The sequence below is a fragment of the Chanodichthys erythropterus genome, chromosome 8 (genome assembly GCF_024489055.1).
Source record: "Chanodichthys erythropterus isolate Z2021 chromosome 8, ASM2448905v1, whole genome shotgun sequence".
Taxonomy (NCBI): Eukaryota; Metazoa; Chordata; class Actinopteri; order Cypriniformes; family Xenocyprididae; genus Chanodichthys; species Chanodichthys erythropterus.
This window is the reverse complement of record NC_090228.1, coordinates 42,502,596-42,522,722: the sequence shown is the minus strand read 5'-3', so window position 1 is coordinate 42,522,722 and position 20,127 is coordinate 42,502,596. Positions and strand designations below refer to the sequence as shown.

Below are 20,127 nucleotides of genomic sequence, written 5' to 3'. Positions count from 1 at the left end.
CCCTGAATATTGACTATTCGTATCTGGACTCCATTTCCCATAGGCCGGCATTCCTGGGACTGATTACCCATGCACCTGCACCTTATCACACTCACACTATTTAAGACACACACACACTCTCAGTCGCAAAGTCTTGATTTGCTGTAGTGATCATTTCTGAGCGTTTATTGTGGACTGAACTTCTGTTATTACCTGGACTGAATATCTCTGCTGAACCTTGCCGCCTGCCTCGACTCTTGCCTGTTTATCGACCTTGTGATTGTTAGCCGCCTGTCTAGAACTCTGCCTGTTACCTGTTTATGCCTGTTTGCTGCCAGCCTCGACCCTTGCCTGTCCCCGACTACGGTACTGTCTTGCCCCTGTTTGTTACTAACGCTATTAATAAAACTGCAAATGGATCCTCTGTCTTCCGACCCATCATTACACTAAGAAGGTGATCAAAAGAGGAAAAGTGAACATCTGTGTACAGCTCATTAAATGTAGAAAGACCTTTATTATTCCAAATTTGGAAGATTCTGTCAGACAAAGAAGGTATAAAATTATGATTCTCACATATGGGAGAGTAAAGAGAGGGCTGTGTGATACCAAGAAATTTCTTAATTTGTTTTAATATCCTTAATGAGCTATGCACTACAAAATTTTTAATAATGTTCTTGGATAATAGTAAAGCAGGAAGAGGGCTCTTAATTACAGAATGAGATTCCATGTGAATCCAGCTAGGGGTATCCACTGCACTCTGATGTATTGGAATTATGGCTCACCCTGTTTTGATCAAAGTCCTTATGTTCGCTGCCCAGTAATAATGTTGAAAAACTGGCATTGCCTATCCACCCAGTGCTTTAGATTTTTCTAAATGTACCTTAGAGATACGATGTGCCTTAAAACCCCAAATAAAAGGAAAAATTATAGTCTATTTTTTAAAAAAAAAAAGATTTTGTGAGATAAATAGGCAAATTCTGAAACAAATATAAAAACCTTGGGAGGGCCACCATTTTTATAGCATTAATACAGCCAATCAAAGATAATGGCAAGATTCAGATTTAAGGCTCTTTATTGCAGCCACAAAATTAAGCTTAAATATGTCTTTTGGATCTGTTGGAATTGCCAATCCTAATTAAGTAAAATAATCACGAACAATTTTAAAAAGGAGGGACTCTAAAAGATTATTAGGAAAATTACTTCCAAGAGGAACAAAAATGCTTTTCTTCCAGTTAATTGAATACCCAGAAAAAGAACCAAAATGACTTATCAAATCCATTAAGGGGGGCAAAGAATCAACAGCATCATTTAAAAATAAAAGTAAATAATCTGCATATAAAGAGAGTCTGGTCTCTACAGACCCAATTGTAATGCAACTAATAGCAGAATGGTGCCGAATGCTTATGGCCAGTGGCTCCAGTGCCAAATTGAATAATAAGGGACTAAGGCAACAACCCTGCCTTGTCCCACAATAAAGAGGAATATGGTCCGATTTGTCCAGATTGGTAAGTATGGCGGATTTTGGGTTTGCATAAAGCATCTCAATGTATGCACAAAATTTTTTACCAAACCCAAACTTATCGAGCACTGAATATAGATATCGCCATTAAATCTGATCAAAAGCCTTCTCGGCATCAAGTGAAATAATGGCAGCCTTAGACCTCGGAGAGCCTACACTATGCCGAACATTTGAAAAAGAGAATCTACCCAAAATAAATCCAGTCTGATCAGGATGATTTAATGAGGCAATATGTTTGCTCAGACGGCTGGCCAACACTTTTGCAACAATCTTCTGGTCGCAGTTAAGCAAACTTAATGGTCTATAACTGGAAGGATCAGTGTCATCCCTGTCTTTTTTCAATAATAAACAAATGTTTGCCTCAGAGAGAGAATTAGGAAACAGTTTATTTTTAAAAGAATTATTTATCATTCTAAGTAATAAAGGGCCAATTATATCTGCATGAGCTTTATAGAATTCAATACAGAACCCGTCAGGCCCTGAGGCCTTACCGTTAGGAAAGGACCTAATGGCCTTAAAAATTTCATCCAAAGTGAACTCCTTATCCAGCTCCTCTCTGGCAGCCTCACTAAGCTTCGGAACGTCCATAGTATCAAGAAAGTCAGTCATATCTGAATCGGACACGTTACATTTTGAGGTAAAAAGATGCTTATAAATTTCAAGAAAACAAGCATTTATTTCCTTTGGCTTAGTTAACAGCACACCAGAGCCTGACTTAATTTGAAAAATAGCTCTTTTGGCCTGCATTCCTCTTAGTTGCCGAGAGAGTAACTTATCAGGTTTGTCACCCATCTCAAACTGTTTACATTTTATTTTAAGAAGCATATTACTGACCTGCTCACTCAAAATATTATTATATTCGTATTTCAGTTTTAACATGTTATTAAGATCAGACTGGGATTTGGATAGTCTATATGCCTGCTCCATAGGTGGAAGCAGGGCTTCAATTTCGGCAAGACGTTTGCATTTCTCTTTATTTCTGCTTGATTCATAGGCAATTATATTACCCCGCATTACCACTTTAAAGGTCTCCCATAGAATGGGATGATGGCCATTATCGTTGAATTCAAGAAACTGTTTGATGTGAGAAGAAATGTATTTATGAGATTGCTCTTGTAGTAATAGACCAGGGTTCAAACGCCAACAGTACTTAGACTGAGACAGAGAAAGCTTAAACACCATGGTGAGTGGGCTATGGTCAGAGATGATTATATTATTATACTTGGTCTGTATAACATTTTGTATAAGTTTAGAGTCAACAAGAAAATAATCAATTCTAGTATATGATTTGTGTACAGATGAAAAGAAAGAGTAGTCTCTAACAGATGGGTGTTGCAATCTCCAAATGTCAACTAAGTTCAAGGATTTACATATATGACTTAAAGTGCTAACTGAGTGTAAAATATGAGGGACCTGTGTGGAGGAACGGTCCAAATAGGCATCAAGATAACAGTTAAAATCGCCACCAAAAAATTGGGATCATCAAAATTTGGACCATATATGTTTAAACAAGTAACTGGAAAGGAATGTATATGACCGGATACTAAAATATATCTACCGGCAGGATCAGCAATGACAGTTGACAACCGAAATGGGATGGATTTGCGAAATAAAATGGCAACACCCCTAGCCTTTGAGGAAAAGGAGGACTGATATACTTGTGAGATCCAGTTAGATCTAAGTCGTCTCTGTTCATTATGATTGATGTGGGTCTCTTGAAGGAAAATAATATCAGCAGAGAGGGACTTAAGATGTGCAAATACTGTGCCTCTTTTAATCTGGTGTCCCATACCTCTAACATTCCAAGATACAAATGTAACATTTGTCCCTCCAACAGAACTAAATGCATCAACCATAGTCAATAAAGTCGCATAACATTGGTAATAGATAACAGAAGGCAATAAACATAAAAAAACAAATAGTCTGGCCAACGTCTTCACAACACCCCCCCACCCACGACCGTTTCCCCAACTGAAACGGCAAAACTTACCTATCATCTGGAAGGTAGCGGAGAACAGGGAGAGAAAACAGGGAAACTAAACAGCAAGGGGAAAAAAAATCTCGATCACGCTCCTACTGCTAACAAAATTCAAAACAGTCCATCAAGATTAAATAAACAAATAAGTAATTAAAGGAAAATTATGCAGTCTGGCCTGACCAGACCATTGCAGCAGCCTAGTAATCTAGAATCACCAAGGGAAAGTCATTCGGCAGAAAGAGAGTCTGTGAATTTTCGTGCTTCATCTGGCGAGTCAAACATAGAGATGCGACAGTACCACAGTGGTAGCATACATCAATTGCCAGGGTGGTGTGCGCTCATCCAAAATTCACGCTCTAGCTCACAAGCTTTTAATGTGGAGCAGGTGGTTTTTCCTTCATTACACGTGACTCACATTCTAGGCATTCTGAACAGAGACAGACCTTCTATCAAGGGGAACCTACTCTATGGAGAATGGCACTTCCATCCTCAGATTGTGGGCTTGATATGGATGAGATTCAGACTGGCAATCATAGATCTATTCGCCTTGTGTGAAAACAGTCATTGTCCTATGTTCTTCTCGCTAATGGACATGGACACGCCCCTGGGGTAGACGCACTGGCCCACCCATGGCCCATAGTGCTGCTGTATGCTTTTCCTCCCCTGTGCCTGATAATTCCCTACTAGCCAGGGTGAGAGAGAAGGGCCTATCTCTCATTCTGATAGCACCCAGGTGGCCCAAAGCACCGTGGCTGGCAGAGATAATTCCCACCGTGGTGCCCTCTAATCTGCAGTTTTATTAAGGGTGCCCGTCGTTCCTTGCCAGTCATCAGGAAAACTGTTCCTGAATGGGACCTCTCCATGGTGCTGGAGGCTCTGTCTCTATATCTGAGCAACGCATCTCACATTGTCTTGTGAATGCTATTGCTTTGGCATCTAAGGGAGTGCACCCCCCCAGGTAACATTAGAGCTTATTCCACGAGGGGCTTAGACGCCTCTTGGGCATTGTTTAGAGGTGTATCACTACAGGACATCTGCTCTGCTGCCAGCTGGGCCTCTCCGCATACATTTGTGCATTACTACCGACTGGATGTTATCAAAACCTCGGTAGCACATTCTGTTTTAGGGATGGGGTCTTCATAGCCCTCCTTTTTACCTCTTTTCTCCCTTCCTATGTAAAAGAACAAGGAGTGTGTGGGCCGGCAGGCCATGCACATTCATGTCGCCAAGTACGCATTTACATTCCTGCCTGAGTGTTTATATTTCTATTGCTGGGTTTATTTACATGTGTGTGCTTCATACATGTTTCATGTCCTGCCTGTGCACAGCAGTCATTTGTGTGCATCAGGGTTGCAAGGTGCATGATTATGGGATGTGTCAGGCACCGCCCCCTTTGATTGACCATCCTTCTCTGGCTTACAGAGCTTCACTGTGAGTGTATTGGGCAATTGGGGAGCTGTCCATGTCTCCCCCGTAGGTGGATCTCGAACATGAGATGATGAAAGAGAACAATAGGTTACTGTCGTAACCCCGGTTCTCTGAAACATTGACTGGAGAGATGCACCAACTTTGTCCTGCTTGCGCACGAGAAGCAAATATACTTACTGAAGAATAGCTGCGCGTATGGCCATATATACGCTCAGGTAAGGGGGTGGGGCCTTACCTGTCACTGGGTACGCGCTTCTGTCTGTCTAGCTGGACTTGGTGCAATTGGATGCTTCTGCAGAGGTCAGGTACGGATGCCCTTCCCATAGGTGTATCTCTCCACTCGATGTTTCAGAGAACCGGGGTTATGACAGTAACCTATTGTTTCATGAGACAAATGAGTATAACTGATTAAAAAAATGTTCTCAAATTTTTGACAAGAATGGCAACTTAGAAATAAGCCAAAAGGCAAAAAAATAAAAATAAGATTGGTTAAATCCTATGTCTAAATTTGGATTCTTAAGAAAATGCATGATCATTGCTTGTTTGAGGCATAAAGGAACACAGCCACTGTCTAAGGATCTGTTTATAATAACCAACACACTAGGGATGATAGTTTCTAGGACCTCTCTAAAGAGCCGGGTGGGGATAACATCAACAGAAGTAGTATACTATATCCCCAAGCTCAGAAAGGGATATTGGTTCAAACCTTTCAAATAAAGCATGTCAAGTAAGTGGTTCAGAGGGGTCATGACTGCACAGTAGACTGTATCACATCCACCTTCCCCATAAAAAAATGTAGGAATGCTGCACAGGTCTCTGGTGTACTGTCCAGACCAGAAGTGTTAGTAAGAGAGAAAATACAAGCAGGATTCCAGAAATGTTGGAACTTTTTTAAAATTTGAATAAAAAGAAATCTAAAAGACTTTCAAATCACATGAGCCAGTCTTTTATTCACAATAGAACATAGATAACAAAAAATGTTTAAACAAAGAAATGTTACCGTTTTATCCACTAAATGAACTCAAAATTAATGCCTGCAGGTCTCAAAAACATTGGCACAGGGGTAAGAAATGGCTGAAAAATCAAGGAATTTTGAAAAAATTCAACTGGGAGAACATCTAGCAACTAACTGAGTTAATTGATATCAGGTCTGTAACATGATTAGCTATAAAAAAAGATGTCTTAGAGAGGCAGAGTCTCTCAGAAGTAAAGATGGGCAGAGGCTCTCCAATCTGTGAAAGAATGCATAAAAATATTGTGGAATACTTAAAAAATGTTCCCCAATGTCAAATTGCAAAGGCTTTGCAAATCTCATCATCTACAGTGCATAACATTATCAAAAGATTCAGAGAAACTGGAGAAATCTCTGTGTGTAAGGGACAAGGCCGAAGACCTTTATTGGATGTCCGTGGACTTCAGGCCCTCAGACGACACTGCATCACTCATCGGCATGATTGTGTCAATGACATTACTAAATGGGCCCAGGAATACTTCCAGTAGAGAGGTGTATCAAGGGATCGCTGAAGAGAGAGGTTTTTATCCCATCCATTGACACCAAGACGTGGATGCGTGCAAGGATCATTTAATCCTGACCAAAAATGCCAGCCTGTTTTCCACGCTTTCTATGCAATCTTTTCCGATGAAATGAACAGCCTGTTTGCTGGCCCACGAGCAAACAACTCAGTATAGATAAATAGAATACAGGTAAATAGAATAAATTAATTTAGCTCACATACTGTATATATAGACATCTATGATGTGTGTGATTTTGACAAATTTCTGACTTTTTCTTTCAAGATTTAGCTTTTTTTAGATTTAAAATGTTCCTATTAAGAAATATTTTTTAAAGGAAATGACTAATAATTCTGTATTATGCAGGCCAGACAATTAATTTGTTAATGTCATTTTTTTAAAAAAAGACTAAGCATCTGTGCACATACACATTCAAATGCACAAACCTATAGATTAAACACGTAAAACAGGGGCAGTCATGGCCTAATGGATAGAGAGTCGGACTTGTAACCCAAAGGTCATGGGTTCGAGTCTCAGGTTCAGCAGGGAGTGAACGTCCAGTGCTCTCCCCACCCTCAATACCACGACTGAGGTGAGACCCTTGAGAAAGGCACCATATCCCCAACTGCTCCCCGGGCACCGCAGCAATGGCTGCCCACTGCTCTGGGTGTGTGTTCACGGTGTGTGTGTGCACTTGGATGGGTTAAATGCAGAGCACAAATTCCGAGAATTAAGTTAATTAACAATTAAAAACATTAATTTATCTCTTTAGTTCTTTTTTCTTTTTCATTAATGAATCCTGAGAAAAGTATCACAGGTTCCAAAACCAATATAGCACCATATCTGTTCATAATAACCGAGTACCAAATCAGCATATTAGTATGATTTCTGAAGGATCATGTGACACTGAAGACTGGACTAATGGCTGATGAAAATTCATCTTTGCATCACAGAAATTAAAATTATATTTTAAAGTATATTAAAAAGTAATACATTTTTGAGCAAATAAACGCAGGCCTGATGAGCATAAGTGATTTCAAAAACAGTAATGTATCCAAACTTTTGACCAATATCCTTTTATTTTGGTTTGGTGTTGTGACGTCATAAGGCTGCGCCACTCCTGCATTCTCTGTGATTCGGCTGGAAAAAGGTTTGTGTTTACCAATTCTTATATCTCAGTCTATTAAGTCTTATAGTTTCACTGATGTTAGCCTGTTATGTTAATGTTAGAATGCAAATTTACTTTATTATATCTCATAATATAACTTTATGAAAGTTGTGAGATGAGTTATATATCAATGAATGTTACGTTTTTATGTTTAACCATTAACGAACAGTTAAGCATACGAGTACAGCGCAATAGTGATGGTGAAACTGAGCTTTTGGAAATTTAAAGCAATTGAACCAAATGATTCAGTGATTCGAATCACCGCGTCTAACGAACACAAACGTGTGAAGCTTGTTTTTACTTTCGCCTGAAAGCACAACACGATCCTCCTATGATGCGGACGATTTTTTTTTTTTGTACACTTGACCAAACCCACGCTACCAAAGAATCATATAAAATCCAGTAAACCTTGATTATTACTTGTGACATTAGAACAAAATATCTGAATATAAGAACATAAACTATCTATCTTACAATTCTTATTTAATTTAATGAACATTTTAATTTAAAGTCATTGCTTTTGACTTTAAAATGTCGTCTTGTTGTGTTTTTGGCTGCCAGAATAGAAGGAACAGGACTTTTGGTTCAAAACTATAGTTTTACCAGATCCCGGCAGACATTCCTTCACAGAAATCAAAAAAATTATTGTGGTTGAATGCAATACGGCGTACAGACTGGACGGAGATGATCATAAATAATACCCGTGTTTGCAGTGCACACTTCATATCAGGTAAAATAATCGATGCATATGTAATGGTGTGTTGGTTTTATCTAGTACAAATCAGCAAGTTTCTGTTTTATAGGTGAAAGTCGCCAACCTTCAGTGCACTAGCTAGCTTAAATGTTAAACAAACATACAGCGATAGATTACTGCACATTGCTATCCATAATCATAGTTAGCCCAGCGTTAAGTTACATTACACAATAAGCCTTGACAAAATTCCCTGAACCACACGAAAGTAATTAATATTTTATTAATATGTTTAGGAAATATCCAGTTAATTCACAAAAATAGCTGTCACGGACCCGCAGAGTCAGCTCAGCCTCCAGCTAAGCCCCGCCCACCGGGAAACGTTGCAATGTTTACAAACTTTTAAGGGTCTATTTGGACAACCGCAAGTGGTGCTGGTAAGATGCCAGTACAGAATCGGCTTTAAAGGTGCTCTAAGCGTTGTCACATGTTTTTAGGCCAAAAACATTTTTTGTCACATACAGCAAACACTTTTAGAACATTTTCTTCATTTTAATTGAAAATAAATGCCTTTCTGATGTGATAAGTGATGGGAAAAGGGAGAATAACAAGTTCGGCACAAGGCTAACCCAGGCAAACGTGTCACAAGTTACTTCATTGTGCTCAATACTGCCTACACCACTGAAGCCATTCAGCAAACGTGTTGATTTTAACCTTGTATGACACTGGTGGGCGGAGCTACTGTAAATTCGACCTTAGTAATAGACACTCCAAATAATCTTTTTTTCCGTTTGCATTAAGATTATTTTTATTACTACACTGGCAGATATTGATAATTTTACTTAAGTAAAAGCAGTTTTGCAGCATGAATTAATGAATGTACTATTTAAACATCACTTGCACTTTAAAAAAAGGGGAGGAGATCAAAGGAAACTCTGGGTTTACCGAAGAAAAACCTGCTCCCGACCAGGGATGTGTTTTCCCAAAGCGAACTATGGTCGCAAGTTCCGTCGTTACCAATAGAGTTCAATGGGACTTACGACCATGGTTCACCAACAATGCTTTCGGGAAACTCACCCCAGGTTAGGTTCACAGAGTAAGATACCATGGTAACTGACTCAGAGTAAGAGTTACATCCCTTTTAGAAACGGGCTTGACTTACCCTGCTTTCTCGGGTTTAACTTGCCTCTCATTCTGAAACAGAAAACCCAGAGTTTCCCTCATTTCAGGATTAACATACTCAGAGTTCTCACTTAACCTACTTTCTGAAACGGGCCCCAGAATTAGGGAGCTGATTGAGATTTAGTGTGGATTTATTTTTCTTCCTCTTAATTATTCTCATCTTAAACATGACAGACGTGAACCAGCGTGTCCAAACACACTAAAAAACTCCTGGTGAAGCAGCGAGAACCACGTGTATAAAGATGGCGTTTATTAAAGTGGAGATTGAAGATGTGAAGATTGAAGAAGCATTTGAAGTGAAACAAGAAGAGACACAAACAGGTTGGTTTCATTCTCAAAGCTCATTTGATCTTTATTCAATAATCCAGCTCTACAAAGACTGATGTTTTTGATGAATGTCATATAAGTGTCATAATCGATGCACTGTTATTTGACATGGAGTAAGTCACATCATGTGAACAGACATGTTGAGATCACATGACCAGACAAACACTAATGCTGCCTTCAAACCCGAGTATCTGAGCGGATTGATGTGGCAACAATTTTCCTCTGCGCCCTAAGCATTCAAAAATCACTCCAGTTCTGCTCCGGATTCACCATGGCCACGTACACAGCAGCAGAATACGGTTCAGTCCTGTATTTGAGTCCTTAATACAGTTGCGTTCACACATAGTACAGTTATTTACAGGAGTGACACCAGAGCCACTCCCATCAGTTTTGTGTTCAATGCTCATCTCAAATGTCGTGTTATGTGTGAAATGCTGCAATTGATGTGAGACATGAGTGCAACAGTTAAAGGTGTCCGGCTAGCACATTTTCATTGTTTACATTTACATTGACTCTTGTTGCATGTTCATACAGATAGTATTCAAGACGCTACTGTAAATTGCTGTGTGAACGGGACATTGACACATCTGTAAGTAAATGCGGTTGTAAACCCAAAAACTGACAGTGTGAACACAGCCCGTTTCTCGCTCCCTGATGATATTTATGGCTAAAGTATTTCAGTATGATTTGAAATGTCACAAGTTCAGTTCAGAACATATATTAAATTAAAAACCACTAGTGGAACACTTTTTCCACTTAAACACTTCCCACACCATAGACGACTATGGCAAGATCGGTTATCTCAACACATCGATCACATTGAACGTACATGCATTAAGACTCCACCCATTAGAGTAGCAGCCACTGCACCTTCAAATTTTGTCCAGTTCTTATGAAAATTGTCAGAGATTATCTTTGGACTGAGCTGCACAGAAAGGTTTGAACAGATTTTAGAGGCTGTCTTGTCCAGATCATGGAAATTTCTGCTAATAGCTTTTGAACAGTTTGTCAGAAATCTCTGGATTCTTTGTCAAGCTGAATCGGTGCATATGATATTTGTCCAGATCGGAAAAGACATCAGTCTGCCGTTTTGAATTTTGTCTTAAGATCTTACAACATCATGGTCTTAACTATCATGTTTACGCTGATGACATTCAATTATACTCTCTGCCAAACTTGGCATTGTGTGAAAGAAATAAAAGATTGGCTTAATTTAAATTTTCTAAAGCTTAAAATTGTAATGCCTGAGACAAATCAGACACAATTATTTGTTGTATTTAAAAAATAATTGTTTAAACATCCCTCGAGAAGACCAGGGGCCTGTACCATGAAGCCGGATTAGCTGGCTAGCCAGGTAAGTTTCAGATTAGTTTGCGCCAATCCTGGGTTTTAGATACCATTTAAGTAACTTGACTTTTAGCGGTGTTCATCGCTATAGTAACTTATGCTCCACGGCTAACCTGCTCCGGGGCAGGTTATGTTCTGGGTAAGCGATTTCAAACTGAAATTGGACCAATCAGATGTAAGCTAAGTGACACTGAAACACTCAACACAATAAAGTCACTCCCCCAGTTTCTCTTCCTCCAAATTAAAGGTCATTATATAATAAAAACAAATATTTAACGATGAAATTGTCTGGTTTTAATGATAATATAATTTATATGATTTGTATAATTATATGATCTATACTTTTATTAATCCATTACACACACAAAAGTTTAGTGTAACAGTAGTTATTAAGCACTTAGTTTCAATGAATATTAATATATATAGATCATTTGTAATATAGGCCTAAATATGGAGTAAATAAACTCTTTAAAAATGACTACATGTGACTTTGTATGTTTAAGTCTCTATCGCTATATATTATCAACTATAAAAACTAACTTCACAACTTTCACTTGCACTGATTTCTTTTATTTGTCCTCTTTCACAGACAAATATTTTCCATTCGTGTAAATGCATTTAAATTCTTCATTTTCAGCGAAAGAGTTTTGAATCGCGCTGACTCTCTCGCAAGAAGTGAATCACAGTTTATTTCTGTTGCAAGGCATGTGATTGGCTGTTTGCCACTGATGTCAAAGATTCATGTGCACGCGCTCCACAAAGTCAGGATCAAAGCCTGAGTTGACAGAGAAAGTTGATGATCAGCATCATGGTACCAACAAAGACGGATTGGAGTGGTTTGGTTTTGTCAACTCGAAACTAATCCTATTACCCTGAGTTTGTTCATCTACCATCATGGTACAGGCCCCAGGCTTAGTTTTATTGCCCTGAAGTATGTGTGTGTTGCCACATGGAAAAGCAGAGACAAAGTGACACACAGAAAACCCTAAAAACAGACTTTCCTGCATTTGTTCATAGACAGGCTGTTCTATAAATGAACATGCGTATCCATAAGAAATGGCATCCATTATTACTGTTTGTGTATTATCTCTGGTTTTTGAATTCAGTATTGATAAGAACCAATGGTTCGTTCCTCTGACTCTGACCTTCTCATTGTCCCTCAGCATCACCTCTCTTCAATGGGGGGCAGATCATTCAGTATTGTCGCACACAAACTCCAGAATTCTCTCCCCTGCTCACTCTGTTGTGCTAATATCTCTGACTCCACTCACTTATTTTCTGAATGTTATGTCTCTGAACTGATGGATTGATTGATTGATTAACATAACATTCAGAGAATTATTAGTTAAGTAGTCTCTTAAGTTCTATTTTGTATTTTGTTGTGCTTGATTCTATTCTACTGTATGCTGCCCTGTCCATGTAATGTTCCTTTACTGTATCTTCTATGTTTATCATTGTCTACTCGTATTATTTCTTCCTTGTTAAATGTCACTTGTAAAGCATCTTTGAGCCCTGGAAAGGCGCTATATAAATACCTGAGAAGTTTGAACATGCTGCCGCCTAGTGTTCCTAGTTTTTGCAAAAATACAACTTAAAAAGGTTCCTTTAAATTTGACATTTCTCTACATTCCTTGGCTTATGCTGATTCTGACGATATGTCATTTTTCATTTTGTTTGTCCACCATTTTGAAGTGAATTGAAGAGTTTTATTGTTTTTCCGCCTACACATTTTGTCCAAAATCTGATCAGATGATTTTTGGACTGAGCCGCACAGAAATGACTGAACAAATAACTGCTCTCCAGTTGCTATTCAGTCTAATGAGGCTGTTCAGCTATCAGGATAACCAGAAGCTAAATTAGTATTAAGTTAGCTTAGCATGCTATGTAATGTTTATGTGAGCTCTTCTCACACAGAAAGCTCTCCTCAGCTGCCTGGTGAATGTGCATTAAAAAGTAGCTCAACATGTAATGCGACAGTTGAGTGTTGCCAATTGCTTTCATCTGAAAGTAGCTAAAACTGGTTGTTCAATGTCGCTAGATAACATCATACTTGCGTGTCCACTGATTTTTTATATATATATGTGGGCAAGTCATGGAATCTAGATAAGGTTTGTCCAAGAAGTTGTTAGATTTGTTGCTAGGCTTTTGAAAAAGGTCCCAAAAGGGGCAGAAAACTCATTGACAGCTCTGGTACCTGACCCAGAGATTGTGGGCTCAAGTCCCAGATGGAACGACTTTATAAAATTTAATTTCACCATTATCTCTCTAGTGAAGCTATGGGTTCAAAAACTACAATGTTACTCCCTCGTAGGTAAGAAATACAGTATAACGTAGCAAAATGGGCTGTTTACACAACACTGTTTTAAACCTAAAAATTAATCTCACCCTTGCTATTAATGCTAAAGACATTGATTAGCTTGTTCAGTTGTGTTTGATCAGTGTTTGAGCTAAACTTTGCAGGAAAGTGGATCTTGAGGGCCAGAGTTTAGAACCCCTGCATAATGGTATTCATGACCATATCACTGTAGGCAAGAATTCATATTTCTTTCACCATATTATCTATTATCTAAATAAAGCTGTTATTTTTATTTTTTCCATATTCCCAGGTTTTTGTTGTTGTATGTAGATTCTTCTGGCCAAATTAACCCAATATGTCTATTATCAAACCTTAAGCCTGAAAATCTCACTACTTTGACTTGATCTAGCATCACATTATATAGGGGTTGAACAATAGTTATGTAATCAAAGACAAACTGACATTAACTAATCGCTGATGACGTCATTTATAAAAACAAAATAGGAATGCTTGACATAATCTGCAACTCGAGTCTAAAGTTTGAACAAATGTTGATGTTGGCTAGGTATTACTCCTACATACCATCCTATGTTTTTCCTTCTGTGTATGGGTTGTTATTTCTTGCAGATTTCTGCTGGTTAGGTATAAACAAACAGCGCTCTGAGTATGCATTTATTTGTCATTTTGTGTCATTAAACTGGGCTTAAACTTAAACTTTTTTTCTGTTTTCACCTTAGCTCTGATTCCGCTGAAAAAGGAGATTCAAGATCTGAAAGATGTAAAAGAAGAGAAACATGATGTCCTAACTGGAGAAAATGATCTTAGCTGCTCAGAGACTGAAGAGACTTCCTCAAAAAAAAGAGCTCAAAAGACAGGGGGTAGACATAATTTCAACTGCTTTCAATGTGAAAAGAGATTCAGCAAACATGAAAACCTTGAAGCTCACATGAAAGTTCACAATGGAGAGAGTCCTTACACCTGCCAACAGTGTGGAAAAGGTTTCACTGTAAAAGGAAACCTTAAAGTCCACATGAGAATTCACACTGGAGAAAAGCCTTACACCTGCCCTCACTGTGAAAAGAGTTTTGCAAAAAAAGAAACATGTAGTGACCACATAAAAATTCACACTGGAGAAATGCCTTTCACATGTGATCAGTGTGGAAAGAGTTTCAGACAAAGAGTCACCCTTAATTTCCACAAGAAGATTCACTCAAGAGGGAACTGTTTTAAATGTCATCAGTGTGGAATGAGTTTCGCAGACAACAATCTCCTTAAGGATCATGCAATAACTCACATTGGAGAGAAGCGTTTCATTTGCCCTCACTGTGGAAGAACTTGCTTGAGCAAATCAAATCTTGAGGTTCACATGAGAGTTCACACTGGAGAGAGGCCTTTCACCTGCCCTCAGTGTGGAAAAGGTTTCAAAGAAAAAAGAAACCTTAAAATACACATTAGGCTTCACACCGGAGAAAAACCTTTCATGTGTCTTGAGTGTGATGTGAGTTTCACATACCAAAGAGATCTGAAACGTCATTTGAAAGCTCATGCTGGAAATAGCGTTGCGATTAGTGTACCACTTCCTGAGCGTGTCAGAAAGAAAAAGGCAATTATGTGAATCTCAGCTCCAAAGGCTTCCTAAATCATCAGTGATTGTACACACTTGTAAGGACAATAACGATGGCTATTTCAATTCGAGCCTGAAAATGAAACATTGGAAGAAAACTAGTTATTCAACCCAAACTTCCATTGCAAGGATGAAAAGTTTAAAATTATGTATATATGTAGCATTAGAAAGTTATGTATATCCACAAACCCATGTATATTTTCATTTTGAGGTCAACATCGTATCATTAACTGTATGAATAAGGTGCATGCGTTAGCTTAACACTAACATTGAATGACTGATGTAACATTAAAGTTTGAGTAATGATAAAGGATGCAGAAACGTTTGTTTTTCAAAATAGTAAGAACGACAGAATCTGCATTAACTGCACAACGTTTGGTAATAGTGGCCCACAGCTTATGGGCAGAACTAATTTAGTAAGAGAGTAAAAACATGAGTTAGCCAGTTAGCTGGAGATCTACACAATAAAAAAACAGATCTCTACATATTTTAAACGGGTAGAAAATATATACATCAGTAATTAATTATACTTGCAGGTTGTCATACAGAGGAGCAAGTTGGTCCAAATAAAGTGGGTACTGTCTTATTTTTAATGGAGAAGACTTTTGTAATCTTATGTCATTTTATTTATTTAGTAAATGCATCTTGATTTAAGAATATTTAGATATTTTGACTGGAAACAAGACAAACATACTAAGTAAGAAAAGCATGTTTTGCAGTGCAGGCGTTTCGCATTTTGTATATCAGAAGACTATGGAAGTAAAATAATGCCAAATGTTTTTGAAATAAAAAGCTTGTTGAATTGCACTATTTGAAAAAAAATATGCATTACATTAGCTGTACTTGCATTTAGATGCACTGTATTTTTAAGGCTTGCATTTTTATGGGCTGAAATTCAACATGGTCGTATATTTAGGCTGTGAATATTTCAATTAAAAATATTTCACACACATTTTCATTATTAAAAATTCAATAATTCATATTCACCTTTTAGATTTCACTTCCAAAATATTCATTCTGTTTAAAAATACAACCTATAAAATTCAACTAGCAATTTTCAGTCCATTTTATTTCGCTTTACAAATTCGCTTCCACAAATTCAGTGGCTCAAATTCGGCAGAAAATTCAACATTTCACATCCGGGAACTGCAGGAAGAGCAGTAGAGTGCCGATACATCATCTCTATCTGCTGTTAGTCTTCTTCACCAGCAGGTGTCGCTAGCGGCTGTTTAGGAAGACCAAAGCAACGCTAGTAAGTCATCATTCATTCATAAAAACGGATTTACAGAAATGGAGCAAGTGGTAAGTGAATGTGTGATGATTATCAGGAGCCAGTATAAATGCAGAAAAGCTGATAAAGACACAAAAGCTGCATTTATGTTTAATTCAGTGTATTTACGCTTACTTTCCCTGTGTAGCTACAGCTTTCTCTCCAGTGAACAAGATAACGTTATTGCCCGATGCTGGTGTACAGATCAAACGTTAAATCTGAGATAGACATATATTTCTCTCTGTTGATAAGTTTCCTTAAATTTATATCGCAGCGCGGTGTTGTAATAATAGGGTTTCCCTCATCCGTCATAGGATTCCCCTGCCATCAGGACATATAAAACTCTTAACACAGCTTAATGGACTCGTACAGTGATATAAAAGACCAAACTCGCACCTCATTTGTGATGTAGGTTAGACTATATAGGCTCCAAGAAAGCAGATACTGGCATTAAGTTGATTTGACGCTGAACGTTTGATTATAATATTCGCAAATTTAGGGACCGTCTCTAAAGTTACGACATTCTGTATTCACGTTTCTACCTTCAATAGCATTTAAAGAGAATGACTTAGTCACAAAACCAACTCTAAAGTGTTTATCTAGGTGTCAGGTATAATGCAAACCTTTTAGATTATTGATGTTTATTAAAATAAAAGGTAACACTTTATATTAAATAGTTGATATGAACGAACAATGAACTGCACTTCTACAGCACTTACTAATCTTTGTTAATGTTAATTCCAGCATTTACTAATACATTATTAAAATCAAGAGTTGTATTTGTCAACTTTAGTTAATGCATAGTGAAGTAACATGAACAATGAACTGCTGTATTTTTATTAACGTTAACAAAGATTAACAAATACAACAACAAATGTGTTGCTCATGGATAGTTCACATTAGTTAATACATTATGAACCTTACTGTAAAGTGTTTCCAAATAAACTGTCAAGTAATATGTAAAGATTGCTATGTATTTCACTACTGTATTGGATAATTAGAAGCTCAATAACATTTGATGAGAATGATTTACAATCACCAAAACTACCTGTGAAGTGTTCATCTATAGGTGCCAGGTCGAAGAGTGATGCACCCTTCTCTCTCTCTCTCTCTCTCTCACACACACACACACACACATTCAAACACACTCAACTCAAAGTACATGCACATATACTTTTTTCTTTTTTTTACACATTCATCACACAATTAGTTCTACTTTGTTAATTTTATTTCTAAATTTTATTTAAAATTTGTATAAGCAGGATAATCTATGATCAGGTAAAATAAAAAATGAACAAAGTAAAAAAAATTGTGTGATGAACATGTAAAAAAAAAAAAAAGAAATAGTATATATGCATGTGCTTTGAGTGAGGTGTGTTTGAATATGTATATGTGCATGTGTGTCTACAAGATTTTGGTAGAAGGTAGAAACGTGAATACAGAATGTCGTAACTTTAGAGACGGTCCCTAAATTTTCGAATATCATAATCAAACGTTCAGCGTCAAATCAACTTAATGCCAGTATCTGCTTTCTTGGAGCCTATATAGTCTAACCTACATCACAAATGAGGTGCGAGTTTGGTCTTTTATATCACTGTACGAGTCCATTAAGCTGTGTTAAGAGTTTTATATGTCCTGATGGCAGGGGAATCCTATGACGGATGAGGGAAACCCTATTATTACAACACCGCGCTGCGATATAAATTTATGGAAACTTATCAACAGAGAGAAATATATGTCTATCTCAGATTTAACGTTTGATCTGTACACCAGCATCGGGCAATAACGTTATCTTGTTCACTGGAGAGAAAGCTGTAGCTACACAGGGAAAGTAAGCGTAAATACACTGAATTAAACATAAATGCAGCTTTTGTGTCTTTATCAGCTTTTCTGCATTTATACTGGCCCTGATAATCATCACACATTCACTTACCGCTTGCTCTAATTCTGTAAATCCGTTTTTATGAATGAATGATGACTTACTAGCGTTGCTTTGGTCTTCCTAAACAGCCGCTAGCGACACCTGCTGGTGAAGAAGACTAACAGCAGATAGAGATGATGCATCGGCACTCTACTGCTCTTCCTGCAGTTCCCGGATGTGAAATGTTGAATTTTCTGCCGAATTTGAGCCACTGAATTTGTGGAAGCGAATTTGTAAAGTGAAATAAAATGGACTGAAAATTTCTAGTCGAATTTTATAGGTTGTATTTTTAAACAGAATAAATATCTTGGAAGTGAAATTTGAAATGTGAATATGAATTATTTAATTTTTAATAATGAAAATGTGTGTGAAATATTTTTAATTGAAATATTCACAGCTTAAATATACGACTGTGTTGAATTTCATCCCATAAAAATGCAAGCCTTAAAAATACAGTGCATCTAAATGCAAGTACAGCTAATGTAATGCATTTTTTTTTTCATTTAGAGCAATTCAACAAGCTTTTTATTTCAAAAACATTTGGCATTAATTTACTTCCATAGAAGACCCACAGTATGAACCCATTGGCTGGCAAATTACCAGTGAGAAAATGTTGTGCGGTTTTTAGCTAGCAGTGGGTTGAGAACCATAAGAGAGTAGCCACTGCCCTCTGGAAACAAAGTCAGAATATATGACCAATTCACATTTTTTTTGGGAGTGGATATAACAACTGAATGATGTTTCACAAATGACATTCTTTTTAGCAGCTGCAGACATTTTGCCTGGTGTACTCGTCCATCTCCCATCAGCAGAGAGTCTGGCAGCCCCTACAAAATGACCAAGTATTTTTCATTAAAACATTTTATTTTATCAATCTAAAGGAAATCTTTAGAAACAGAGTGGGCACTTCAGGAAAGTAAGGTAAATTAAAGGCAGGAACACACCAAGCCAACAGCTGGCCAACAGTTTTTGTTCGGCGGCCGACTAAGTTTTCTCAGTGTGTTCCGCACCGTCGGCTGAAGATGGTCCTCGTCTGCTTTTTTTGGGCCATTTCGACATGTTGAATCGGCGTCGGATCTTGTCGGGCCCTCTGATCATTCTGAGTGGCTGTTCAGCTACTGCCACCTGCTGGTTCGGAAAGGCATTTCATCTTACGCAGGAGAAGAACGGACGTGCTACTTGGCCGTCGGCTGTCGATTTGGTGTGTCAGGCCAACTTTGGACACAGATGCTGTAGACGTGAGCCAACCCCGCAGTCTGCTTTCGTCGCCACTAGTTTGTTGGCGTTGGCTTGGTGTGTTCCTACCTTAAGCGTCAAAGGCAGATACATGTCATTACATATCCATTATTGATGCACTGAAGTTTCTTTTTGACAATGAACAAATGAAAGATCTCTTTGTGCAATCAACCTAAAATGATGATAAATTGCATACTACTGTGAGGCCAACTTTTTGTTAAAATGCAGACTGCTGAGAGGAAGGTCGAGACTAAATACATAGAGGTAATTGGAGTGTCTGAAGACCATGGAAGCATCACTCTTTACAGTGATTTCAGTGAACCAGCAAACCTCTACCATAGCAGGCTGGACGATTTAATAGAGCAGCTCAATGTAGATTTTGTTGATTCAGATGAGAGATAAATAGAAGTAATGTGTTTTCATTTTATTACAAGACTTAGACCAGGGGTTGGCAAGCTTTTGGGCATGAAGTGCTATTTTTAATTTTTCTGGTTTACCACTGTGCCAATAACACATTGCTAACATGAATTAGCATGTTTCTAGCATGAATTATCACTTTGTTAGTATGAATTAGCATGACGTTGCTAGCACCTAGCCCAAACTGCGTTTCCACCGTCAGACCAGAAGCTCTGCAGTGCTTCACTAAAAC

The 20,127-nt window shown here is 37.9% G+C and overlaps 1 protein-coding gene across 3 annotated transcripts; it reads left to right on the top strand.

The window, feature by feature from the left end:
• The first annotated feature begins 7,523 nt into the window (after window positions 1-7,523).
• On the top strand, window positions 7,524-15,777 carry LOC137025000 (oocyte zinc finger protein XlCOF6-like). 3 transcript variants are annotated; one of them, XM_067392998.1, is made up of 4 exons: window positions 7,548-7,566; window positions 8,151-8,314; window positions 9,632-9,778; window positions 14,165-15,777. In XM_067392998.1, exons 3-4 carry the CDS (start codon window positions 9,700-9,702, stop codon window positions 15,040-15,042), a joined length of 957 nt encoding a protein of 318 aa, XP_067249099.1. In that variant the 5' UTR covers window positions 7,548-7,566; window positions 8,151-8,314; window positions 9,632-9,699; the 3' UTR covers window positions 15,043-15,777. The 3 variants fall into 3 exon arrangements, with proteins under 3 accessions (XP_067249100.1, XP_067249099.1, XP_067249098.1); XM_067392999.1 differs by lacking the exon at window positions 8,151-8,314 and having other exon boundaries at window positions 7,524-7,566; XM_067392997.1 differs by lacking the exon at window positions 7,548-7,566 and having other exon boundaries at window positions 7,973-8,314.
• Window positions 15,778-20,127: the final 4,350 nt, after the last annotated feature.